The sequence below is a fragment of the Rhamphochromis longiceps genome, linkage group LG4, assembly GCF_057381845.1.
Source record: "Rhamphochromis longiceps isolate RC_006_pf linkage group LG4, R_longiceps_female_GT1.1, whole genome shotgun sequence".
Classification (NCBI taxonomy): Eukaryota; Metazoa; Chordata; class Actinopteri; order Cichliformes; family Cichlidae; genus Rhamphochromis; species Rhamphochromis longiceps.
Genome location: NC_140560.1, coordinates 14,061,392 through 14,088,861, shown reverse-complemented (window position 1 = coordinate 14,088,861; position 27,470 = coordinate 14,061,392). Strand labels below are relative to the sequence as shown.

Sequence of the window (27,470 nt, the reverse complement as noted above, 5' to 3'; positions counted from 1 at the left end):
TTCCCTCAAGTCTAGATAACACTTGAACTATTTACCACTTACAGAAATCTAAAGTTTAAAATGTCTTAGGTGAAAAAAGTACCGAGAGGTCAAACATGCTGCAACTTAAGAAAACACCATCAAAATCGAAAAATGCTGCGAAAACGTACAAACAACATCAAGTGTTGCCGAAGTGACTGTTAAAGGCTAATGGCAAACATGTACACTACCAGTCAAAAGTTTGGACACACATTCTCATTTAATGTGTTTTCTTTATTTTTACTACTATCTACGTTGTAGATACAAACTGAAGACATCAAATATATGAAGCAAGGTCTATGGAATTATGTAGAAAGAAAGAAATGATGAATAATTCTAAATCTGTTTTATATTTTAGATTCTTTTGCTTTGTTGACAGCATTGCAAACCCTTGGCCTTCTCTCAGCTTCATGATGTAGTCACCTGAAATGGTTCTCACTTCACAGGTGTGACTTGTCAGGGATCATTTGTGAAATTTCTTGCCTTCATAATGGGGTTTGGACCAGGGCAAAGCAACAAACACGAGAGATTTTTGGGGACCAAGAAACACAAGAAATGTACATTAGACCAATCAAATCTGTGCTTTGGTCTGACGAGTCCAAATTTGAGATCTTTGATTCCAACTGTCATGTCTTTGTGCGACGCAGAAAAGGTGAATGGATGGTCTCTACATGCATGGTTCCCACCTTGAAACCTGGAGGAGGAGGTGTTATGGTGTGGGGCTGCTTTGCTGGTGACACTGTTGGAGATTTATTCAAAGTTGAAGACACACTGAACCAGCATGGTTACCACAGCATCCTGCCATCCCATCTGGTTTGCGTTTAGTTGGACCATCATTTATTTTTCAACAGGACAATGACCCCAAACACACCTCCAGGCTGTGTAAGGGCTATTTGACCAAGAAGGAGAGTGATGGACGGCCTGGCCACAGTCACCTGACCTAAACCCAGTCGAGATGGTTTGGTATGAGATGGCGAAAAGGGCCAACAAGCACTCAGCATCTCTGGGCAGACTATTGGAAAACCATTTCATCTGACTACCCCATGAAGCTCATCGACAGAATACCAAGTGTGTGCAAAGCAGTAATCAAAGCAAGGGGTGGCTATTTTGAAGAATCTAAAATATGAAACATGTTTTGAATTGTTTCACACTTTTTTGTTTACTACATAATTCCATATGTGTTCATTCATAGTTTTGATGCCTTCAGTGAGAATCTACAATGTAAATTGTCATGAAAATAAATGAGAAGGTGTGTCCAAACTTTTGACTGGTAGTGTATGTACACTCTTATATGAAGGTGTATCTGATATCCCCGTGTCCTGCATCATCATAATAATATTGGTCCAGGATCAACATTTGTGTTGTTGGGATGTCAATGCGTTGGAATATGGAAGAAAAAGAAAAACCAAATCCATTTGTTTATATAAAACTGTCTGCTAGAAAAAGCTGGTAAGTGTTTTTAAGTGTTGTCTTTATTAATTTATACATATTAGCAAGTTAGCTAACTTCTTGGCTAATGCAAAGTGAACATCCAAACTTCAGGACTCGTGAGTCGCAATGTTGATCCTGCACCAGCACTGATCAGGTTGTGCATTATGCGATTAAAAAACACTTTATCTTGCATCTTTTTCTCTTTCACAAGACTGATGAATCTTCCCCTTTTTTTTAAGCACATCTCAGTGTCATTCTTGGCATTTCTTGCTTTTTGTGAGATATTTGTGAAATTTCCATTATGTTTTATTCAGCTTCCTACTTTGGTTTGTGTATGTTTTTGCAATCTTTTTCTGTTTGCTGGCGCTTTCTTAGATTGCAGTGCATTCGAATCCCTCAGGGCCATCATAAAAAAAGAGTTGTTGAGATAAAATAAAGTTAAATTTGGTGACTCACAGGCACAGCTCAGAAGAAGAAAACAAGACAAAAAAAGAAAAAGTTTTTTTGGGGGGGGAAACACTCATCTTTTAAATATTTCCATATATCAGCTAAAACATTTAACAATGCTTTGAGCTGACAGATACATCCCTCTGGGGACTGGGAATGTAAAAAAATCTCACAACAATCAGACACTAGTCAAGATGTAAAATCCTAACTCTCATCCATTTTCATGCTTTGTCTTTAGAGAGCTGCAGGACAGGTGTTATATGATGGCAATGTTTGTGGATCTACTCACAGATCACTTATATCACCATCAGAATGAGATAACGTTCCCTCGTGAACTCTCTTCAAGCTTTTTTCATCTCTCAGTATCACTCCCTTCCATTTAAAGAAGAAATTAATTTAAATAACTTCACTGAATGTAAACCAACTGCTGAAGGTAAAATTAGTTCACTGTGATTTTGCCAGCGATCAGGTTACTTGGCGCTACATTCAAATCGTGCTTGGCAGAAACTGTAAACCTCCTTCAGGGAAACCAGTGGCCACAAACACGCTCTCCCAGCTCTCATATAGTTCCAGGTAGACCTCAGTTTAAGATGTTTAGCTTGCTTTTCCCCTAAATCGCTCTATTTCCCCATTTCCAGTACTTTTCTTTAGCAACAATGTGTCCTTTAACATTTCATGTTAGATATACTTCCTCTTTCTCATTCCTTTCGTTATCAACATCCCTTTTTCTGCTTATACAACTCCAGCTCTCACACTTGGACTTTTTTTAAATGAGGAAATGTAACTTTTTGAAAACAGTAAAAGAAAGAAAGAAAAAATTAAAAAGCGAGTTTTTCCCCCCTTTCTCACTCTCCTCTCTCTCTGAATATCTACAGCCTGTCATATCTGGTTGCTGGAACTTATATTGCTTCTGAAGTCACTCTCAGCTATTCCCAGACACCTGTTGCCTGAGTTCACACCATTCATCCAGCCAAGGCTGACACAAGATACTGTGTGAATCAAACACATCACCCCATCTCTCTGCAACACCGTGCACTGTAGCTCGTCACCACTCCTAGATGCAATCATATGCCAAGTTTATATATCACAATGGTTTTGTTTATATGTCTTTTTTCTAATTGTTTAATAATGCATGGAAAAACAGTTATTGCTAACCTCATGAAACTAAAAAGTAATGTTTCTCTATCATGGTCGGCACCACATATAAAATACTGGGATGTGAATATTTGGAGATAACCATGTAATGCATCGTGCAAAAGCATATATGCTGGCAATGCTGTTGGCCATTTGCATGAATCAGCAGATTAACCAGTGGTGTCATTGACCTGTGGAGCTGTGGACCCAAATTCAAGACACGGGAGCCAGACTTAAGCGATGGAGAGCAAGCCCTTTATTCAGACCAAAAACAAACTCCATATTCAACATAGTCCAGTAATGTGAAACCAGCAAAAATCCCCGAACACAAGAGCTTGCATGGTGAAGCAACAACAGATCATTTGACAATGGACAAGAGAAAAATGGGACTGAGGAAGTAAAACTAACAGGACACAAGACTAACTGTTACAGTAAAACAGAAATGACACTTATCAAACACAAAAGATCCACGGGAGCACTGGAGAACAAATACAGACCTGTTGAGGCAACTAAACACACAAGAAAATAATAAACTTATAAAAAGGAACTGAAGCTTAAACAAACAAGGCAAGCAATCTAAAGCTTTGCCAAAACTCTCACCTTTATAGGCTATAGCAAACTATTTTAAACCACAGCATGAACCAGTGTGCATAATTGAACCCGTACACTCATAGTGCACTCAAAGAAAAATTATAGTTATAGTATACAAAGCAGGAGACACATTTTCTGAAGTGGATTAAAGAACTAATCAGACTCTCGGATGAGTGAGGGTCACCGACTGTGAGCGCAGAATGAACTGAAAACATTTTGTTTTGTCATTTAAAAGCGAGAGCATTCTTTAAAAGCCAGCCTCATGAGCTGATATGCGACATCTTTTTAGTTCTAAACACATATAAGAGAAAGGAGAAGTTCCATAACTTCCATAACCCCGTGTGCTCAGAAAATCAGTGTCGATGATCAACCTATTGATGCAGATGCACTAAGCTATGTCAGGTAAAGGCTGTGTGCAGGCAGGAGTGGTGGTATGGAGGACACAAAGTTTCGGAGGCAAACATGAACTCAAACTCCGCTTTATTGCTGGATGGCAAGGAAGAACAGAAAACTAAACAAACTGAGAATACAGATAACTAACTGGCAGGCAGCTGGACAGCCCACAAAGCATAGGATGATGGTAGAGCAAAACACAGACCAATGAAAACACAGGGCTTAAATACACAGAGGGAGCAATCAGTGAATGAGAGACAGGAGGGAAACACAGCTTGGATAAATCAGGGCTAACGAGACTAGGGAAGCAAAACATTAACATGAGACACGGACTTTCAAAATAAAACAGGAAACATAACACAGAGACGCGGGCTTGACAAGGGGACACAGCTGATAGGGGAGACGGCAACTATAGAACACAGAGACATAAACCATAAGACAGAGAACTCTAACAAATAAACCAAAAGAGTAGAAATGATAAATAATATCAAAATCAAAGTTCAATAATAATGAAAACTCAAAACTCTGGATCAACGACCCAGGTCTCCTAACAAGCTACTGTCAAATGGATAATTAGCACGAGCTTGGTCTTTAGTGCATTAACTTATTGGTGAGCTGAATGCTTTCATTACCAAATTGTATGACTTCATTTTACTAGCTGAGGGGTGAATCTTACCCTTTGGGACAGACCAGAACCCACCAACACCTTGTAACAGACGATAATTAATGAACTCAGGATCATCAGACCAGTTCTTATTGGAAGTTCTGTTTTGTTTTGTTTTTTTCTTCAGAATATATCAGAACCACTTGTCCTGAAATTTTCAAACCTTGACCTCAGCAATGTTGGTCTGATCCACTTTGATACAGATCAGGATATATCAGCCAAAAAATTCAGTGTTGTTTATATAGTGCCAAATTCCAACAACAGATGCCTCATGGTGTTTTTTATTGTCAGGTAAAAACCCAATAATACCGAGAATACCCTGGTGACCGTGGGGAGGAAAAACTCCCATTTAACAGGAAGAAACCTCTGGCAGAACCAGGCGCAGGGAGTGGCAGCCATCTGCTGTGACCGGTTGGGGGTGAGGGGAGGGAGACAGGACAGAAGACACACAGTGGAAGAGAAAAAGGATTGCCATAACATTCTTTGGACAATCTGTCATCTCCGCGCTTTCAACCAAATAAAACATCTGAATGATTTTAGGCATTGTCATTTTGATCATGGATGCTGACATTAACAATTCAAAGTAATTTTCCACCATATCCACGGGACATATTCTTATTTGCATCACAGTAACTTGTTAAGCTCATAACTCGATTCGTAGGTTTTTTTTAAATCTATGGGATGATAATCTTACTCCAGCTTGCTCTGATGGGTGTGCGCCAGAGTCACCAGATAAAATCACTTCCTTTAATACGAAAGATGGTGAATCTCTGAAAATCAGCTGAAGGGTTTTCATCCTCATCTTGTTAAGTCAGCATGACAACTGTTTCAACAAAATTACCATGTTCACTGTGGCCACATGAAAAATAAAAGGGATGAAGGCACAGCTGATGACAACACTGTCACCTCATGGATAGTTCAACAGTCACTCGATGTGAGAAATTTTATTTTCTCAACTCTCCAGACCAAAAGATGGACGCACAGATGGATATCTGACAGGCACACTCATACATCTTCCACCCTAAATCGCATCCAGCAAAATCCTCTTTTCTTCGATGTGGCTTTTTGTCTCGTCTTTTTCCATCTTCCATCAACCTTTCTTCTCTATCGGTACATCATCCTCCTTTGTGTGTAGAGACAGGTCAATCATTCGTTCACACTTCCAAGTCTCTGAGTATCTTTGTCCAATATCTTCAGACCCTGCAGCAAGGAGTGGTCCTTTACATCTATAAATTTGCAGAAACCTTCTAGGTTTACGGGATGCAGTTCTATAGTTCAAAGGGGGACTGATGATTATTACGGTGAATAACCAGGTGGATTTTTCTGTCTGTCTATTACACATCTTTTCCCTTTTTCTCCTATTGTCAGATTCACTGCCACTTTTCCCGTCAATCTATCAAATTTTGTCTCACAACTCTGTGTACTTTACTTTTCTTTCTGCATTTCAATGTGAGAGCGAGATGGATGGAAGCACTGCTGAGGCACAGTAATATAACAGTGCACATGGAGGACACATGATGGCTGTTCTCTCCAGCTTTCTCTTTCGCAAACACTCTTACAGCTTATGTGTGTGCGCGCGTGTCGGGGATGTTACATTTAAAAAAAATTGTGTGTCTCTATCAAGGAATACAAGAGTACTTTTATTTGCATATTTATTTCTTAATTCTTTTAATAAAAAAGATTTTTTTTTGGTTCCTTTCAGTCGCTGATGTCAAATTCAAATTCAAATTCAAATTCAAATTTTTATTTGTCACGTACACAGTCATACACAGTACGATATGCAGTGAAATGCTTGGACAACTGCTCGTGACCTAAAGAAAACAAAAAAGGAAAAGGCTATGAATAAGATAGGAAATAAATATGAAAAATTAAAAAGGGTAAATTTAACTAGGAAGGAATAAAATATAAATTAAGGTTAAAAATTAAATAACTGTACAACACACTGGGAAAGAATAAGATAAAATATATAAATTAAATTGAAAATAAAATAACTGTACAACAAAATACACAATATAGAACTATATAAGAATGTATGAACAAAATACACAAGAAGTATAAATAAATATATACACAATAACAGCAGCAGTGATTTAAGTGATGAAGTGAAAACAATGTCCAGAATGTCCAGTGTGTGTGTAAGAACTATATGTGTGGGTCAGTACTGTGTGGTGGTGTGATTGTGATTGAGAGACCGTATCGCCTGCGGGAAGAAGCTCCTCCTCAGTCTCTCTGTGTTGGCCTTCAGGGAGCGGAATCGCTTTCCTGACCTCAACAGAGAGAACAGTCTGTTGTTGGGATGGCTGAGGTCCTTCACAATCTTCCTGGCCTTGGTCCAGCACCGCCTGCTGTAGATTGAGTGCAGGTCAGGGAGCTCGGAGCGGATGGTGCGCTCAGCTGACCGCACAACCCTCTGTAGAGCTCGTCTGTCCTGCATGGTGCTGTTCCCGAACCAGGTTAAGATGTTTCCCGTCAGGATGCTCTCTATGGTGCACGAGTAAAAGTTCCTGAGCACCTTGGAGGGCAGTTGGAAGTCTCTCAAGCGTCTGAGGTGGTAGAGACGCTGACGGGCCTTTTTCACCACGGTGTTGATGTGACAGGACCATGACAGGTCCTGCGTGATGTGAACTCCGAGGTATTTGAAGCTGTCCACTCTCTCCACTGGGCACTCGTTGATGACGGGGGTCTGGTAGTTCCTCTCCTGCTTAGTGCTGAAGTCCACTATCAGCTCCTTTGTCTTACTGACGTTTAGAAGGAGGTTGTTCCTCTGGCACCAGTTCTCCAGATTCCTAATCTCCTTCAGGTAGGCCGTCTCGTTGTTATCAGAGATCAGGCCCACCACGACGGTGTCGTCAGCAAACTTGATGATGGTGGTGGAGCTGGTAGTGGCCACACAGTCATATGTGTACAAAGAGTACAGCAGGGGGCTCAGAACACACCCCTGGGGGGCTCCAGTGCTGAGAGTGGTGGAGGCTGAGACATGTCCGCCCATCCTTACTGCCTGTGGTCTGCCAGTTAGGAAGTTGGAGATCCACAGACACATAGATGAGCTGAGTCCCAGATGCTCCAGCTTGGTGGTGAGTGTGGAGGGAATTATGGTGTTAAATGCAGAGCTGTAGTCTATGAAGAGCATTTTAACATAATTCCCCCTTCTAGTGTCCAAGTGAGTGAGTGATGTGTGGAGGAGATGAGAGATGACATCGTCTGTGGAACGATTTGGACGGTAAGCGAACTGTAGTGGGTCCAGTGTGTCTGGTAGTGAAGAAATGATGAAGTCTCTGACCAGGCGTTCAAAGCACTTCATCACTACTGAGGTGAGGGCTACAGGGCGATAGTCATTGAGAGAAGCAGGGTGGGGTTTCTTCGGGACAGGAACAATGATGGACTCTTTGAAGCATGTGGGGATCACCGACTGAGATAGAGAGATGTTGAATATCTCAGTGAACACAGGAGCTAGCTGGTATGCGCAGTCTCTTAGGATACGACCTGGGATGCCGTCTGGTCCTGCTGCTTTCCTGGTGTTCACTCTCTTGAAGGCTCTCCTTACTTCATGCTCGGAGATCACGAGCACGTTTATTTATTGACATTCTAACCTAAAACATTTCATTTCCTCACATCAGATTTTTGCACAGTGAAGTATCCTCAAAAGAGGCCTGGATTTGATTTGGATGCAAGTAGCACATAAAAATCTCAAAGGGGGCTTATTAGGTTCCCTTCCAGCCACTGTAGTAGCTTTGCATGATTCATAATTCAATGTAATCCTTATTTGTTCTGTGGTAGGCACTGATGTGACCCTCCAATTCATCCACTGCTTGAAACAAGCTGCTTTAGCTTCCCCATCTTTGGCCGCTTTTCCAAATGACGGCCACTTTCTTTGGATTGGCTGCCACTCTCAGCAAGATTTGTAGCAATAGCAGTATCTGCATATCTCCTCTCTTTGTGTCTCTGAAATTGAATTTTCAGTGCAATCTGAAGCCGGAGGTTTTGGATCACAGATACTTGTATGAATGCTGAGCTCATTTTTGAAAACTTATGCCATATTAAATGTTACTGTGCGGTGACAACCCAACATATATATTTTCATTAGATGGAGATGACACATTTGTCAAATTGGTTTTGTTAGTGGAGGAAGAAAGAGAATCAGAGGGGGTGGGGAGTTCCAAAAGAATCACAAGGTTATCTAGGACAGAAGGATATTTCAGACAGGCATACCAAGACCCATTCTTAGACCTCTGTGTCATGAACTGGAACAAGAAGTTGACACTGATATCATCTGCAGAGTGAGACAGTAGCATGTTATGAGACGATATTCATCAGATGACACCAAGATAGGATAACTTCTGGGATGTCAAGGTATTTGAGTTTAGTGTGCATAAGGTCATGTGTCATGTTTTAGGGTGATTTTGCATCCATATATGAACAGTGGATTTAAAAGAAAAATCTAAATGTAATTCAAAGGCTTTTAATTCAAGAGACTTAACAAAAGTATTTAGGAAGCTAAACACCTATTTTCATACACAGTTCTTCTTTTTAGAGCTTCAAATGTGATTGGACAAACTAACATAAATATAATAATCATAACATCACAAATATCCTTTGCAATCAGTGACAGCCTAGGCATCAAAATAGGAAACTCTTGGGTTGCTTTTGTCTTTGGGTCATTATCCTTTTGCACTGTGAAGCTCTGTCCCATCAGTTTTGCTTCTATTAGCAGTCAAATCATCACTAAACACTAGTGACCACCAGTTCCACTGGCAGCCATACACCCCAATGCCACGACATTGCTCCAGATGTCGGGGTATGCTTGTGGGTCATGATTTATTTCTCTTCTCCAGATTTTTCTCTTCCCATCATTCTGGTAAAAGTGCATCTTGGTTTGATGTACCCAAAGAATTAAGATGTTTTCTAACCCTCTTGTTCTGGAGTGTAACCAGTTGTTTGCTGCAATCCCTCTATGTTTCCATTTACAAAGGCATCTCTTGAGTGTAGATTTTCACAAAGACGCTGAGATAATGACACCTACCTCCTCCAGAAGAATATGAAGACAAGAGAGAAAGAGGTCAACCCCCCCTTTTTTTTTGCAGTACATCCATGCATTTAAAATATGCAGGGAAGCAGATAGTTCGGAGCAAACTTCCTTTTTCCCTATCTCTTTGTACTTACCAGGTTCCCATTGTGACTGCATTATGTTGGCTTACCTGGATTCCCGCTCAAAGGAATTTCATTCAACCCAACTTCTCTTATTAGCATTTCTCTTTCTTTTCCTCCTTGGAATTCTACCTTATACTTTATCATCTTAGTTGATCTCAAGAATAACCTCCCTTTGTTCTGACGTGATAAGTAATCATGTTTTGCTTAGAATCCTTTTAAAAAGGAGGCCAAAGAAATAATCTGAGAGGAAATAATAGTCATAATCTTAAATCCCAACTCAATAATTAGCAGTTTTTTAACGCAAATAACTTACACAAATATTTGATCATGATTTGACTAACAAAGCCAGATAAACTCAGGAGAATCCAATAATGAGCCAAACGAGTTTGCATGATTAAGAGTAGATCCGGTCTGCATGACTGCTGCCAATGAATCAGAGAGGTAGGTTGTAATTTTCCACCTTAATGTGCCATTCTGTGCACAACAACATATCCAAATCCATTTGGAGCAATCTCAAACAAACATTGACAAATGGGAGTCCCATAAGTAAACACGAGCCAAAAATCTTTTTTAATGAAAACGGTGCAGCGGCAAACCAATCGTTTGTAGCAGCAGGGCGACTGGAAACATTCAGATGCTGTTCGGGAGGGTGGAGTCTGTGCTGCCATGGTATTGGGACAAAAGAAAAACTCCCAAACATTTGTTTTTTGTCTCTAAATGTGAGCCAATGATGAACCTGGAGTCCTGCAGTCTTTGGGGTTTGAGATAAACCCAAACACATAAGGCAAACTCTGGGATTGATCCTTCCTCACATTCGGTCCTTTTGCTTCGACAACATTCAACCCCTCTGTACACCATCTTACATCGAAATTCCTTTGCATCATCTGCTGTCAACCTTCTAGCCCTCTACTCCTTCACTAGAGAGAATGCTCTCTTTGCATTCCTCTTTAAATCTCTCCTTTGTCATTACTATTTTAATTTCTGCACTTTCATCACCCACCTTTATCTCCCTCCTGGCTTCAGTTGTCACAACTCCATCAGCTCTCTCTCTGTCTCTCTCTTCTTCCCTCCTTCGTCCTGTCACCCTGCTGACTCCTCTTGGCAGGCAACAGCGAGAAGCACCCAGGCAATGAGGGAATCAAGGTAACTCCCTCTGCGGCCCTTTGGCTGGACAAAGTGAGAACTTAAAAGGAGTGTACTAGCAAAAAAACGTAATGGGTGGAAGGAGGGATAGAAATTCCTGTCACAACGTTGCAACAAAATTAGATAAAGATGGAGGGAAGAAAAAGGAGAATACACAGCAGCAAGGACAGGGACAGAGGAATTAAAAGAGAAGGTTATTTTTAGTTTCGAGTTCTCACATAAGATCCTAAACCTGAACATAATAAGGTATTTGTCAGTACCTTCAATTTCATATCATTGCTTTTTGCCACCCTACAAGTAACTGTGACTAGATTACTGATCTCATATCTCAGTTTCCCAGTTTCTGTCAACATGTTGTAACTAAAAATGTATGATTGGAAAAGAAAGAGGTCAGTATCATTTGGGGGTGGTTTAAATCCCACATAAGAATGGCAGACACCACCAGTAACATTATATAGACTAGGAAGGTCATTGGAGAACTCGATTTAATGCCATTAAAACCTTGTAAGGATTGCAAAGTCATGGTGATGACAGTCTCAGGCAAATATACAAAACATTTCATAATTAGATGGCAAAGATAATAAATCTTTGCCCGTTTAAACACTTTTCTTTCTAAAATAAATACCCAGCATGAAATTGATAGTAGCCTCATAACTACAATATCTTTACAGTAACTGGGATGATAGCACCTGGTGTCCACAGTCGCTCGACAGAGAATACACACCCCTGTTTTTAATGTCTCACTCACACTCCTGCACTCAGCATTCACAATGCATGCACGAGTCCCAAACACACAAACACAGACTTGTTTACGGCTCTTACATGCAGACAGTAGTGCCTAAGCCTTGGACTGTCTTTCTAAAGGTCACTGTGAGCGATTCTTTAGTGGAAACAGCTGTTTCCACAGCTATAAGTACTTCACATCTATAAGTGAGCCTCAGGGACAATTCCTGCACTGAGTGTGCTCTGCTGGGCCGGAGATGTAATACCTGCCACTGCCTGAGTGATCAACAGCAGCGTGGGCCTCTTGCAGGTTCTTTCTCTGCACTGTTCACTGTGGAGGTGTACTTCTCTGCAAATTTTATTCAGAATACTGTTCAATTTTCTTTTCCTTAATTCATATCTTAACTTCAGAAAACTGATTTTAGAAAATCTAACAATTAACGATTCACAAAGCCCCTCCCTTAGAAAGGAAGTAACGAGGTATGAATCAGCAGCCTGGGTAAGCCACAGCAGTTTCTTCTAAAAGTGAGATTCATGCCTCTGCATTAAATCTACATTGTAGGTATATAGCATCCGCAAACCCTTCTGAAACCCTAGCTAGCTTTGATTGACCCACTGTGGACATATTGTTGGCTTCTGTCAGTTCCTGGCCGCCTGTTCTTCTGATTCGATTTTCCAAATCAATGGAAAGAGAATGGATAAACTAGTGTTTACTGGGAACTAAAAGCGCTATATAAATGCAATCCATTATTATTATTATTATCATTAAGTACTGTTTTGGCAGCAAAACTGCAAAGCAACACCCCCAGCATTGGTATAAATGCTGGAAACATCGTAGGGGCTACATCGATTCAAAGCAGAAGTATAAATCACACATAAGCAAAAGGAATGTAGGCCATACAGAGTTAAAAGTACCAAGGATGGGGACTTTTTTTTGAGAAACTTTTAACTTGGCTCTTTTTCATGTCTGAAATCTTCTCTCATGTATCCTCTTTTTTACATTGGATTTAGGAATGTTTGCTTTGGGCCCAATATACCCTTTATGGAAATATATTCTTCTTTTTTTCCCCACTATATATTCTAGATAACCAAACTAGTATTGTTAAGTATCCTGTTTGCACCTACCTCATGGGCTTATATTAGCATAATTAGCTAACGTTTACAGCCAACTCAAGGGGCTAATGTTAGCTTAATTAGCTAGCTAGCCACATGACAAATTTCACCATCAGATATAAACAGAAATCAAAAATGTTTTGCCACCACAGGTGTAAACGACAAAGTATAACAATACAGGAAATCCTGAGCATCAATACTAACTAAAAAAAAGATTATTAGACAAAGCATCATAAGAAATACCCTAAAGACGATTTTGTATGCCAACTTTCTAACAGTTTAAATGATCAAGAGATAGAAAACAACAGTGATAGAGAGCAGGGCCTTGTAATTTGTCACTGATGATGTGGAATGCCTTAAAGGAGGAATTCGTAGAGGAGAATTAAAAGTGAAAATTAAAAGTTTAAGAGAATGGAGAGAGAGGAAGAGAGAGAGAGAGAGAGAGGCAAAGAGAAGTAGTGGAGTGAGTGATAGGATCAGAGACGGATTAGAGGACAGAGCAAAGTCCCTCGGGTGGGAGGTGTGAGAAAATTAGGTGGAGAAATCGAATGGCTGGAACGAGGGAGAGCTAGAGTGAGGGAGGGGTGAGAAAGGGTGAGCATAAGAAAATAAATCTGGCTGGAACGAGGGGTGGAGATTGATCCAAGATTATTAATAGTAATGTTTGATTTGCACGGGTCCAGTCAGGAAAGCGATACAGGCCAACCTAGCGGGATAACATCCCTGTCCCCACACTGAACCCGGAGCCCATTTTTCATCCTAAAATAGTTGGAGAGGACAGGTATAAAACTGAAAGAGCAGAGCCTCTGATCTTTGACTGGACATCCCTCCTGAACCCATCTCGCCCCTCTTCCCACCTTAAACCCGTCCACCAGCAACAAGGTAAGAGGAAGAATGAGGGAGAGACAAAAAGTTTGCCTGAAAGAAAAAGACAGCGATAAATGAGAGATGAAACGACAAAGGCCAGTGCTTTAAGTGTAACCTGCAGATGCAGTGATGGATGCAACTAAACAGGAAAAGCAATTTGCCTTCTTTCACTGTCTCCATAGAGTCTGCTTAGATTTAGATAGAGCGACAGGATATCAACAAAGTAATCACTTTCTGATAGTAACGCTTTGCTGCCAGAATTAAAGGACACAGGTTTGCAACACCGCTTACGTGTGAAATCTGTCAAGGTCAAATTTTAATTACCACTTAATGAGATTGAAAGCAGTGTCCTGTCCGTGCTCCATGGTAATGCATCTGTAGCAAAATGCTGATGAAGTACGGGAAATTTCTCTTGAGAATAAATCCATGTGCTTATGATTAAAATGTTGCATATTACTCACATACTAAACTGTGCCATGAATATTAATGAGGAGAACAATACTTTAGTGGTTGCAGTCTTAATTAATGAGGAGACAGAGTTTTTTGGTGCAAACATGACACAGGGACGTGCCCCTCGGGTAAAGTGGTGCAACTTTTGCCATCTTTGCTCGTGGGCCGTCATTAATGGTGTATCTGCTTCACACCAGGACATTCTTATTACGTTGGCATAATTTAAAGTACAGTTTTACTTCAGGTGCCAAATGACATATCTCTTATATACTGGTCTCTAAAAACTTACTGTACAGGAAGAGCAAAAAGATGCATGTCTCCTGCTTGAAATACACAATAACACACCCCATGTATATAAAGCTTCACTTCAGACTAACAGATTCAGCCCATAGCACACTGAAATGTCTAAAAAATTATTTGTATGATCATTGTTATGATTAGATTACAAGTTTTGTTTTCCTTTGACCAGGAACTGAATATTTTCTTGTAAAACAATGCACAGATCCTTCTGCACACACACACATACGCACATGCAAACCACAAATGCAGCGCTGTTGCTGATGGCAAGCTGTAACTGTGTGGTTAAGCTATCCTCTCCCGTACCTGCCAGCGGATTAGACAGTGGCCAGTGGTGATAACAGCCAGATGATCCCCATGCCTCTGCTGCTCTTATCAAATCCTCTTTTTACTCGCTGCAGTCGCCCGTGGCTACATGCACGCACAAGTGTGTTTGTTTCAGTTACGGAACTGACACCACTGTACCATCTCTTCTCATAAGGAGCGGTATACAATCGATAAGCAGTCTTATGCACTCTAACAGATAGCTCTGGTTGAGGTAATTTTGCAGATCAGTGGCGATTCAGATTAAAAGCTTTCAGGGAGAAAGAAAATCATTGAGGGCTCCCTTTGTTTCAAGATAGAATAGCCCATTAGAGTGCTTCATTGTCTTCACATTAATGGTGTAGCTAAAGCTGCTGGCACCCTTTAAGGGAACTGAATGACAAATGTTAAATACTGAAATCTTTTGTAGGGATATGAAATGCACTGTATGGTTATAGGCCAAATGAAAAATTGTGGAGTTTTTAATTACAAAATAAACCTCGCTGTTGGCGATCGTAATGAAACCTTAAATCAGCATAAAGCTTGAGGGGTGTTTAAGTCACATAATAACAATAATTCCACTAGAATGTGTTTATTGTTTAATGTTAGATTGCTGTAAAATGCCAGAGAGGCGGAAAGAGAAAAAATGAAGAAGGTTCATTTTCAGTTCACACTGCAGTAATACTGAAGGGGCACCTTGCCTTGGTTTATCTATATAAGTCTAACACACACTGGCACACACATATTACCTCAGCTTTTAACAGAGTTCCTCTCAAACACACACACATACACACACACACACACACACACACACACACACACACACACACACACACACACACACACACACACACACACACACACACACACACACTCTCTCAGATTCACATTCTCAAATGAGCACAAACGGCTCAGGTTTCTTGAAATGCAAGTATATTCTTCCTGCATTCCACCTCTTTACTCGAGTCTGCCTGGCACCTCAGTAACACATTTAAAAACTTTCACACGCACACACACGCAAATATATTCACACATCCATGCAGCTGTTACTGTAAACTGGAGAGTTGGCACTCTTGCACTATAGTTGGGTTTCCCACACCTAGCAAGACCATCAGAGTCATGTGACTTCCCAAGTCTTTCCCCACTTTAAAAGGTTCACAGGCAAGCCTTGTGTAAACCAGAACTGCCTTTGAGATGTTACTTTATCCTCAAGAAATACGAAGCGTTTTCTAAAGTTCGGTCTTTGTAGAATAACTTTCAATTTTTTATTTAGCCAGACAAAAGATGTCATCTAATAATAATCAAACATTTCACCAATTATGAGCTAAATGTGTTACTGTATACACTGTGTACAAATAAATTACTCTGTTAATAAATAGGCAAAATTACAAATGGTTCATTATCTGACATTTTAATAAACTACTAGAAAAGTAATAACAATAAGAAGTAAATAATATACAAAGCAGTCATTGAGTCCACACTTTGAAATACATGAATAAATTCATAAATGCATAATGGACTTTGCTTGTTGTGGACATGGATCATGTTGACTTCTTAATAATTGTGCTACTATGGCTGTTCGTTTTAGATTCATTTCGTGGTATTGAATGAAATCCCCCGACATTAAAGTTTAGAGTTAAAGCAATCTGTCAACTTTTTAAAAAATCTGCTGATTACCTTTCTCACTCATTAGTACATTTGATAAAACAAATATTTAATATGCCCATGAATAAGCTTTAGAGTTGTTGGTATGTGGATTTCTCTTATGCTAAGAACAAATTTCATCCACTTCCTTCCAATCTATTCTGGCTCCAGTATCGTATACTTCAGGCACGCCTGATATTTCAAGTGTTCTCATTTGACTTTGCAAGAAAGTCGAGCAAACTGAATTTATTTATTTTTAAAGAAGTATTTAGAGATGCTCTTCTATAAACAGAATAGTTGATCGACTGTTGCCTTTCTATAAGCTTGGCCATTTTCTCTGACCTCTTTCATTGGCAAGACCTTTTCATTGGATATTTTCTCTTTCCCAGACGGCTCTCTATGAACCCTAGAGATGGTAAGTCTCAAGAGATCGGCAGTTTCTGAAATACTCGGACCACTCCATCTGGCGCCAACAACTATGCCACTCTCCTGACAGACTTTCTGACTAATGGGTCACAATGCGTGAGGGTGAATCATGTATTTTCTGATGTGCTCTCCTCTTGTACTGGATCACCCCAGGGTTGCTGCCTCTCTCTCCTCTTCTGTTCATTCTGTACACGAATGAGTGTCGCAGCAATTTCACGAACAGACACATCCTGAAGTTTGCTGATGACACAGTGATCGTCAGTCTTCTGGTGGGGGACGAGTCAGGCCATGGACAGGTTGTAGATGATTTTGTGGATTAATGTGATGAGTCCTTCCTTTCACTCAATGTGTCAAAAACTAAAGACATGATTATTGATTTTAGGAAGTCCTTTTATAGCTCATCACCCACTATCATTAAAACTGCTGATATTGGGATCGTTGAGAGTTATAAATATCTAGGTGTGGTACTTGACCATAAACTGTGTTTTGAATCTCATGCTGATGCCACTACTAAAAAAGTTCAACAAAGACTGTTCTTTTTAAGGAGAATGAGATCTTTTAATGTCTCATCTGAGATGTTGTCTTTGTTTCATAGAAGTTTTATCGAATCTGTGATGTCTTTTTGTATCGCTGCCTGGTTTGGTAACCTGATGGTGAAGAATAAGAATTGGTTGGGTCTTTTGGTAGAAACTACTAGCAAAATTTCAGGGCGCTGGAAAGATGGACTTTTGGCCATTTACAATAAAAATGTGCTTAGAAAGGCTCATTCTATTGTTCATTGTTCGAACCATCCACTTCACAGTGAGTTTGAGTTGTTGCCTCCTGACCTCTGAGGAAGACCAAAAGACTCCAAGCTTCTTTTATCCCTACTGCATCCTGTCTCCTAAATGGCATATAACCGTTCTGGGATTTTCTATTACTATCATTGTCATTTTATATGATTGTTTTGTTTACTTTTATCCTGTTGCTAAACTAATTTCCCTTTTGGGACAATAAAGATTGAATTTGAATTGAATTATATGATTGGCTGATTAGATCATTGCATCGATGAGAATTAAAATGAATGCCATGTGATCTACTAATCACATAGACATTACCAACATTAAAAATGAAATAAAATGACACCAACGAAGAAAATCTGCACATTTCCTCAAATACCTAATTTATTTAATAGATTATTAAAAGAGATCTGGGATGTTATAGATTAACTTTGGTGTATTTTTACCATCCTCACAAGGTGAACTGTTAGTCTGTTTGTATGCGTGCAGGTGTGTCTGCGTGGTCAAATGTGCTACTGTAACAGGAAATATCACAAAGATGGATTTTTGGATTTTAGCAGTTTTTTGTGTCTTTCAGAGGAAAGGCTTGGTCAGCATGTAAAAGCATCATTCGCATGAATTTACTGGTGTATAGTTGAAACCAAAATGACTCTGAAGATAGGTTTGCTTAACCGTTAAGGGTCATAAAGGTACATAAAGAGCTGCTAAACATTCATTTTATTGTGGCTATTAAACACAGTGATATCTGAGGCATGATGCAGCAAAGAACAGGCAGCATGAGTCATTTGCAACCTGCGGAAATGTATAGGTCATACAGACCGTATTTCCAACAATGAGAAGGACGGAGGGGTGATATTGGCCAGTTCAGTATCATTTGCTGAACAGAGAGAACACAGTGTTGATGACGGTCCAAGGAAAATGATGATGGAGTGTCATTCCTATGACTTTAGCTGAGACAGTTCAACTCCGTCAACTCTCAAAGTTTTCCACCAGAGCATCTGACTAATCTTTGAAGTCAGACTCTTACAAATGTGTTCCATGTTAAAAAATTTAGAAGATGGATTACTATGAAATTAAGCACACTTGTTGATAATTGGTGAATGCATTATGGTTAATTTGTTAGTGTTGCTATGTTTCAGACAACCTCAGAATAGGATATTTTGAAGCCTTAACTAGATTAAAATGAAAGGGCTGAAGATTTCAAGTATATTGTATAAAATAGAAAACGTATTGTCTTAAAAACAAGCTGGTGTTTTTTTTTAATCAGACAGCCCTAACAATACTGGATAAAAAACTGAAAGTAATATGAATTAAATTTTCACTTTATTATCACCTGTCACCTGCTGACAAGTTTTTACCCTTGGAAATCATCCCTTCTCCTCCTGTCCTCCACCCTCTTTCTTTCTCCATCTTTGAGAGTGACGATTCATTTTTAAATTTTTAAGATGCTGTTAAGCTGTTTGAAACACGCTACTTAAAAAAAGTAGCTCTGCTTATGCTCATCCCCCATCTGTATGAGCTAGACGCTGAATAAAAAATCTCTTTATGTGTGTGGACTGTGCTCTGCCATGGGGTGACATTACGTTCTGATTTGCTGATTATCTCCGTGGCATCTGCATCTGAATCAAACTACGTATCAGATATCAGATTTAATTGCTCGTTAACTGAAGGTGTCAGGACACCGTTAGGGATCACGTGCGTTCCAGTGTGGCTGGTATTGCTTTCACCTTGTGAATCGTTCTGTCTGTCTGCGTGTTTTTGTGTTCTCATAGGAGAATATAGTGATTGTGACGCCAATATATACAGGACCTGCTGCAAGGGCACTGTTTTGAGTGTTTTGAAGTGTTTTGCACGTGTACACTTACTGGCTACATCATTAGGTACATCTTGCTAGCAACCGTTTGGACCATTTTTTTGTCCTTAGAGCTGCCCTAATTCTTGGTGGCATAGATTCAACAAAGTGCTGTAAAACATTCCTCAGAGATTTTGGTCCACATTTATATTCACAGCCAGTTTGGCTTTGTGAGATGGTGTGTTATACTGCTGAAATCAGCCTTCAGAAGATGGGTGGACACCATCACCGCTGACTTGAACCTGACCCTCCTATGCCGGCACAAATCAAGACTCATCAGGCTAAGACATGATTTTCCAGTCCTCTGTTGTCCAATTTTGCTAAGCCCATTCAAATGTCAGCCTCAGTTCCCTGTTCATAGCTGACAGAAAGAGCACTGTGGTGTTTTGCTGCTGTAGACCACATCTGCTTAAGGTTCTTGAGATGTTGTGTGTTTAGTGATGTTCTTCTGTGTATCTTGTCAGTCAATCACTTTTGCCTTTTTTCAGCTCAAAACAGTCTCTCCTTTGATGTCTGGCATCAATAAGGCATTTTCTCTCAGAGAACCAGCACTCACTATGTTTTCTCTATTTCAATCCACATAACTAAGTCTACTTCCTTAGACACAGTTATGTGGCACAATCCCAGTACATCAGCAGTATATCCGTCTGGCACCAACAACCATGCTCAATACTCAAAGTCACTTAAATCACCTTTCTTCACCACTCTGATGCTCAGTTTGAACTCAAGCAGGTCATCTTGACCACATCTGTATGGTTAAATGCACTGAACTGCTGCCACGTGACTGCTGATTAGATATTTGTGCTAATGAGCAGCTGAACAGGTGTCCCTAATGAAATGACTGCTGAGCTTGTGTTTGAAATATGAGGGACCCTGTGCCTTCCCATTTTACACTCTGCTACACAGTCTTTGGCTTCTGATGTATTTGTAACTTCCACTGTGACGCAGCTTTATCTGAGGCACAAAAATGAGAGATTTAGGATGATGTAAACTCCCAGAGATGTCATTGGTACTCTAGGCAAGCATTTTTTGCAACTTTGTGGGACACAAAGTAAAACATATGCTTCCAGTTTATCATTTTTGATTAGTATGGAATAAAACTGGTGAATAACTTAAATAAAATTTATTTGATCTAGTAAATGTCCTCAACTAGTTAGTCTCTGGAAGACAGTTCGGCTGGCTGGTGTCCTCTGCTGACCTTTGGCTTTTTGCTGTGGATTTGAAGTTAGTCTGTCTGGAAAATTCACTGCACATCTATTGTGTGTGGTGTTGTGTGATAGCCTGCACCTGACGTTCTGAAATGCTGTGATTTAATGTTCTAATTTCAATGTAATGTATTATTCACCTGATTTCCAAGACATTTTTCTGGTGAACTGTGAATAGCGCAGAAAGTCGTACATTTGTCCATTCAGGCAAAGGTTCGTGTGGATGTGAGTGAACCAGTACTCATTGATCACACAGCCTACTTAAAATAATGTGTTGCCCACAAAACCCCATTATGGTTCGCCTGCCTGTAAAGTGAAATCGGAGTACTACTTCCTCTAATCCACACATAACTCGCTTCCCCTTAGCACCACTCCTCTCTAGCTTTATAACTTCCTCCTCCACTCTTACAGATTTGTGTTTACCGTCTAATGTATACATCCCATACACGTGTCTTTACACTCTCAACAGAAGGAAAGAGGGCATCAGTCAAAGTCAGCGGGAAAGTGACAACTTCATAAGCAGCGATCAGGTTCAGTCACACACACGCAGTAAAAAGCCAAAGCGCAGTTTAGCGCAGGGTTCACCTTTCATAGCACGAGGCACAAGAAGAAGATTCTCCATCTGGAGTGGGCTGACAAACTGAATTCTCCGGTGATATTTCAAACACAGCAGAGGACTCATATGGTCTGTTAAACCCCTGCTGACTTGGCCTCTCGCCCTGTTTGTGTCCCTACCACCTCAAAGATATGACACAGATAAAATGGAAAACATTTGAAAGGCACACTTGTTTTTGTGTCCATCTGTCATCACTCGTCTCCATCATTCTGGTATTCTCCTTCCATCCTGATTTTTGTTTTAATTTCCGCAGCCCTGGCTCTACATCCTGAAATGCCACAAACAAACCTCCTTCACTTCCCGTATCTCTCAACACCCTACTACAGCAGGATACCTTTCTCCTCTCATTCTCCTCTTTCCCTTTATCACTCCTCTTTTACTGTCACTAATTCATTCTGTCACTCATCACCTCCTTCTCACATGTCCTGATTTCCTGCTCCATTTCTAGAGTGTCACCAGTGTAATACGAGAATGTCTCAGTACTGTCTCTGCTCTCTGGCAACCTTGCTTTTAACCTTGTCCCCTCTCGGGTCTTCTCTTTTGATTCAGTCTCTCTCCCCTGACTTATTTTATCCTCCTCCAACAGCCGAGATGGCAATGAGCAGCATCCTCAACACCGATGACATCAAGAAAGCTCTAGATGCATTTGCAGGTGAGTACCAGCACAGCCGTGACGGGAAAAAGTTAGTCCCAAAAAAAGCTGGAGCCAGAACTTTTGGGTTTTTTTTCCCTTACGTCGTTCTATATCGGTTACACTCAACTTATAAAAAATAATTTTCCACCTTTGGCCTTCATTAACCAGACCAACACAGAATAAGAAACTTCCCTCGACATTGAGAAATTAGTAGTTTAATTGTATTTCACCATGTTCTGACAGTTTGTGAATATTCACACTTACTTACGTCAGGAATTTAATGCCCTTTAAGTGTCCAAAAAAAGCTTTGTCTCTTTTTTAAACATTAGAAGATCCAATCGTATCTAAATCACTCTGTTTTTTGGATTATCAAGTTTTAATAGGCATCAAGAGGAGTTTAAATGAAATCGTCACACTCCTGATGTGGCTTCTGTGTTTTTCTGTGTGTCCAGTTGCTGACTCTTTTGACCACAAGAAGTTTTTTGAGCTGGTGGGTCTGAAGTCCAAGTCTGCCGACGATGTGAAGAAGGTCTTCACGGTGCTGGATGCGGACAACAGCGGCTTCATAGAGGAGGAAGAACTCAAGTGAGACAAACTAACACATGCACTCAAACACACATGTGTGTGCAAAGAAATCCCCAAAAGAGTAACAATTATCCACACAAAAGCATTCTGTGACACAAATCCAATCTTCTTTGCTTCCTCTCGTAGATTCGTCCTGAAGGGCTTTGCCAAAGATGGCAGGGACCTGACAGACAAAGAAACCAAAGCATTTTTAAAAGCAGCTGACAAGGATGGAGACGGCAAGATTGGAGTCGATGGTAAACGCAACACAAATACATCAAATTATTCTATTATTAAATAAAGGCCCACACATAAAGAACACAAAAACCCAAATGGCAGGTTTTTTTCCCCCCATTTTCATTCATCTATGCATGTGTTTAGTGCTTCATGGATAAAATCATGAAGAAAAAAAACAAGAAAAAGCAATCAGGGCAGATTTTAAGCACAAGTCTGTCAATGTTCATATTTAAGAAAAGTTTTTTCAGTTTTTTGCCCTGAACTTTAGGGTAAAGCACACTACTAAAATTTAGCCTTGCTCCTTGAAATTGGCCATAGCAGTGTGGTTGTGATCGCATCCATAAACAGAAGCTACTGTATATCACCTCTGCTGCAGCAGGCACGTTATATGGCCTAAGACAATTATCCTGAATCTTGAACTCATCTGGACACTTTTACATCCACTACTAAAACTGAATTAAGAGATATCTATGTCTTAGAAGACCTAGTGAACTCCCTCACACCCATACAAGAAATCCACTTGGCCATACGTTTCTTCTGCTGTCAATCTGCATTTTTTTTTCAATGTGTAATTATATCTGTTCATTTCAAAAACCGGTGGGCGATGTAGCCACTGAAAGTGACACCCTAACCACAACAGTCAACTAAAGATAAAGGGCATGTGGTACAAAAGGGTTGGATGAACATCTTTGTCCTTAGAGTGGCAAGGATGTACAGTTAAACCCTGATACAGAACTGATAGATATGATTTTTGTCTTCTTAATATAGTAAACATATGATTATGCAAAAGCTGAGACCCACAGTAGATGCAGAATTCATACAAATGTCTGTCTACCGGTGGGTCCGCCTATAGGAATCATCAGCCCACTCACTGAAAACTCAGATCCACACTTACACAGCTATTTTTTAAAATTAGGATTTTTCAAAAAAATCTCTGTCCACATGGAAACGTTGGGGGAAAAAAAACATGCTAAAGCAACAGATGGTGATGAAGCAATATTGTGGTGTGCAGCCTGATGTCAAAAAAGGCGACAAAGGTTCCCATCTTTGATGTTGCAAGATAAAAATCAGGTTGTGAAAACATTCACCCTGGAAGGTGTTTACTCTATAGCTTGGTTTTCAGTTATCTAAATTGCAGTTTCTGTGTGGATGACAGTCCAAAACACATGAAAAAACTATGTGAATCAAAAAGCCGTGTATGTGTAGACAGGGCCTTTAAAAACGAAAAAAATCATAGTCACTTTTTTACTTATCTTACTCATTTTTTAGTTCTTGTTCTTTTCTAAAGGCCCGAGTTGTCCCTACAAAAAACCCCGAATTCTGTAATTGTAATGTGTTTGATTAAATACAGAAAGTATTTAAGAAAAGTAACATTTATTTTCTTTTGTAAGCTCAAGAAAATTCAACTGCCCACCCAGAGATAACAGCGTGACATGATTTTTAAAGGCATGCATGTGATAACTTGTTTGATGCAGATAAGTCTCAAAACCTTATTCTGATATTGACAGGGTATAAACATTGTGCATAAAATAAACCCGCCTGCACGTGCTTCTCAACAGCGTTTCGATGTTTTGCTGTTTTCGCACTCTCCTAACAGGTTGTGTTTTTTTCCTTCTTTCAGAATTTGCTGCCCTTGTGAAAGAATAATTCTTCTGCTCCCACTGCAATGAAGGATCACATGGCAACCAACACCACATCCTGGCAATCCCCCCACCTCCCCCTCCTCCTCCACCTCCGCCAGCACCTACACCTCTCCTTCCCACCAGGCTGAAGCCGATCCCCACTCCGATCACTCCTCTCCTCTTCACCTCCCACCTGCAGTTTTCACGAAACACAATGCTGCACTGAAGTAGGCTGTGCTGTGCAACCTCCTCACGTCCCGAGTTTCCCCTTTAGCCGTATTCACCCTATTTATTTAATCCGTTTTATACAAACTGTTCTTGTTTCTGTTTATGTATAGATTAAAAAAACATGCCTGCAGGAGTTAAACTTACATTGTAAAGCATAAAGTAGATATATAAAGATAACAGAGATTATAAAAGAAAGACCCTCATTTCCTTCTCTACTTCTGACTTTGCATCCTTTCCTAGCTTTCAATTTCCATGAACCAGTTCTTCCTCTCTCTTCCCTTCTTTGTTTATCTTTTTTTCTCTTCTTCTCTCTACTCATGTCTGGCTCAGTGCCCCTTACTGCATTCGCTCCCCTCTGTCCTCTCCCACACCATCAACCTATCTATCTAGCTATCCATCCATCCCTTTCTCCTCTGGTAATGAGCTGTTGTAAAACACACCAAAAGAAGAAAGAAGTCAAGCTGTGAAAGAACAAAATAAAGTGGAAAAAAGAAAAGCCTTGAGAAGGCTGACTCACTAAGTCGCTTCTGTTAATTCCTTCCTTTGATGTGACTCTTATCTGATTTTACACTTTCAATCTTGTTGTCCTTCTTTCTTTCTCCCTTCCTCTATTCTGTCACTTTTTCCTTTATCAAGCAGATCAGCTGAAAAAAAAAAACCCTAATGTTGTATGAGACGGTGTACTTTCAAAAACAAAACTGCTGTGTCTAAGGGGGTTAAAATGATCACACAGTATCTTTTTTTTTTTTATATTTCTTAATATATAATCTGTGGCATAAACAAAACCTCGGCGGAGTGGAGGTTTAAAAGGCCATATCTCCCATTTACTCAAAAGTGCAATACTAGTTTGAGAACCATGCTGTCGAGCCATTAGCACAGTTGGATTCATGCCGAGGTTCAATTTGGGTTAAGTATCCCCAGCGGAGGACCCAAACAGGCAACACAGGAATCTTTATCTTCTTTAGTAGAACATTTTACTGCCTGAGCAAATAAACACAGATCTGAAGCTCGAAGGATATCACTTTATTTAGCAGGCATGAGACTATTGAGCTCAGTGCTGCTGAGACAACCTCAATGCTTGTTCCAACAGACAGTTACGATAAGTTTGAGGAAGACAAAACCCGAGGAATTATAGAAAGAAGTATGTGGGAATGACATCCTCTATCACAGGATGAAGTTACCATGATAACTTTGTTTCCTGAGATCTTTTGATGAGTTCTCAAACTCTAAATTGCCTAACAATCCTTTACCATACTGTGGTACCTAGGATTCCTAATAAACTACCACATGAATTCAATTCAATTCAATTTTATCTATATAGCGCCAAATCACAAGAACAGTCACCTCAGAGTGCTTTATATTGTAAGGTAGACCCTACAATAATACATATAGAGAAAAACCCAACAATCATATGACCCCCTATGAACAAGCACTTCGGCAACAGTGGGAAGGAAAAACTCCCTTTTAACAGGAAGAAACCTCCAGCAGAACCAGGCTGAGGGACGGGCGGACATCTGCTGCGAGCGGTTGAGGTGAGAGAAGGAAGACAGGACAAAGACATGCTGTGGATGAGAGACAGAGATGAAACAACCATCATAGTAAAATGTCTTTGCAACTAATCAAAACATTGTATGTTAGTCAAATAAAGGCACCTGATAAAATAAGCATTATTAGGGTGTGTGAAACCAGTGATCTTCTTATACGTATGTAAAAGGAGACCTCAGTTTAAGTATGGGCCCCAGGGATAATAAAGGCTGAATACATGTCATTCAGATTGCTTCTACATTATGAACCAATTACAAAAATTGGTTCACAATTAACTATAAACAACACACACTAGCACAGAATCACAGAAAATGATTTGACATTTAATTTAATGTAATTTGAAATTTAAAAAATCTGAATGTTTTTCGTAGTTAAGAGTACTGTACTATTTAGTGTGCCAGAAAGAAATTTAAATGTGTGTTATCACACACTATGTCAAAGATGCTAGGGTATTTTAAAATACTGCATTTGCAGCATGAAAAACATCATTGCTTTTCTGATCCACAATCCTGTGAGCCAGCTATACACTCTGCATCAAGTTTAAGGTGCAATTTATAAAGTACAATACTGTGCAAAACTCTTGAGCTACACCTCATTTCTTTATATTTTTCTAGGAAAATATGACATAGGTGCAGAAATTTCTTGAAACATTTACAAACATGCATGGTAAAATATTAAATAAGGCAAAAAAAAGAGTTTGTAAAATTCTGAAGAGCTTGAAAGACCACCTTTATTCTTTGACACAACTACGGATGGGTACCGGTAATGGCACCGGTTCTGACATAAATGGTAGTAACCAGACCAAAAAGCACATTTCGGTGCTTTTTTTCCCCTGAGATGTCATACACGTTGGATTCTAGCCAATCATTTTACCTTTTCAAGGATAGTAGGCGGGCCCAGGTACGTTCTTTTAGAGCAGAGCTACAGATTAAAAATGCCCAAGGCGAAGCGGTCAAAATCTTGCTGTACTTCACAGCAAAAGATGCAAACTCAGCAGCCTGCCACAAGTGCTTTAAGGTGATACTGTGCAAAGGAGGTAACACCTCGAATCTAATGAAACACCTGGCGACGCATAGCGTTGTTTTAAAAGCCGAGAAATGCACCGTATTTGATAGCTTGTTGCAAGACCTCACACGAGCACATCTACTGCGGGTGTGGTGCCTGCTATTGGACCCGGAGTTAGCAACATCCCCCAAGAACCCGAAGAGTAGAGTCCTGGCCCCCAGCCCTGCCAGTGTAGCAGAAATGATAACGGATGATGGTGGCAGCAGCAGCCGCTCTTCTCTGGGCGAGTAGCTTAATTTTGTTCGTGTGTAATTTACGTTGAGTAGGCTAACCACGTTATTACATTAATGCACGTAAGGTGAACTAGCAAACACTGTCGTAGTTACATGCG

At 40.0% G+C, this 27,470-nt stretch overlaps 1 protein-coding gene across 1 annotated transcript in view; it reads left to right on the top strand.

Annotated features, from left to right (window-relative positions):
• Positions 1 to 25,518, top strand: part of pvalb6 (parvalbumin 6) — a 54,865-nt gene extending 29,347 nt beyond the window's left edge. Inside the window, exons 2-5 of the mRNA XM_085405142.1 lie at positions 21,831 to 21,896; positions 22,331 to 22,463; positions 22,590 to 22,699; positions 24,301 to 25,518. Coding sequence (XP_085261268.1) covers positions 21,836 to 21,896; positions 22,331 to 22,463; positions 22,590 to 22,699; positions 24,301 to 24,326 — 330 coding nt within the window. The 5' untranslated portion in view covers positions 21,831 to 21,835 and the 3' untranslated portion in view covers positions 24,327 to 25,518. The remainder of the gene's footprint in view (positions 1 to 21,830; positions 21,897 to 22,330; positions 22,464 to 22,589; positions 22,700 to 24,300) is intronic.
• The last annotated feature ends 1,952 nt before the right edge of the window (positions 25,519 to 27,470 follow it).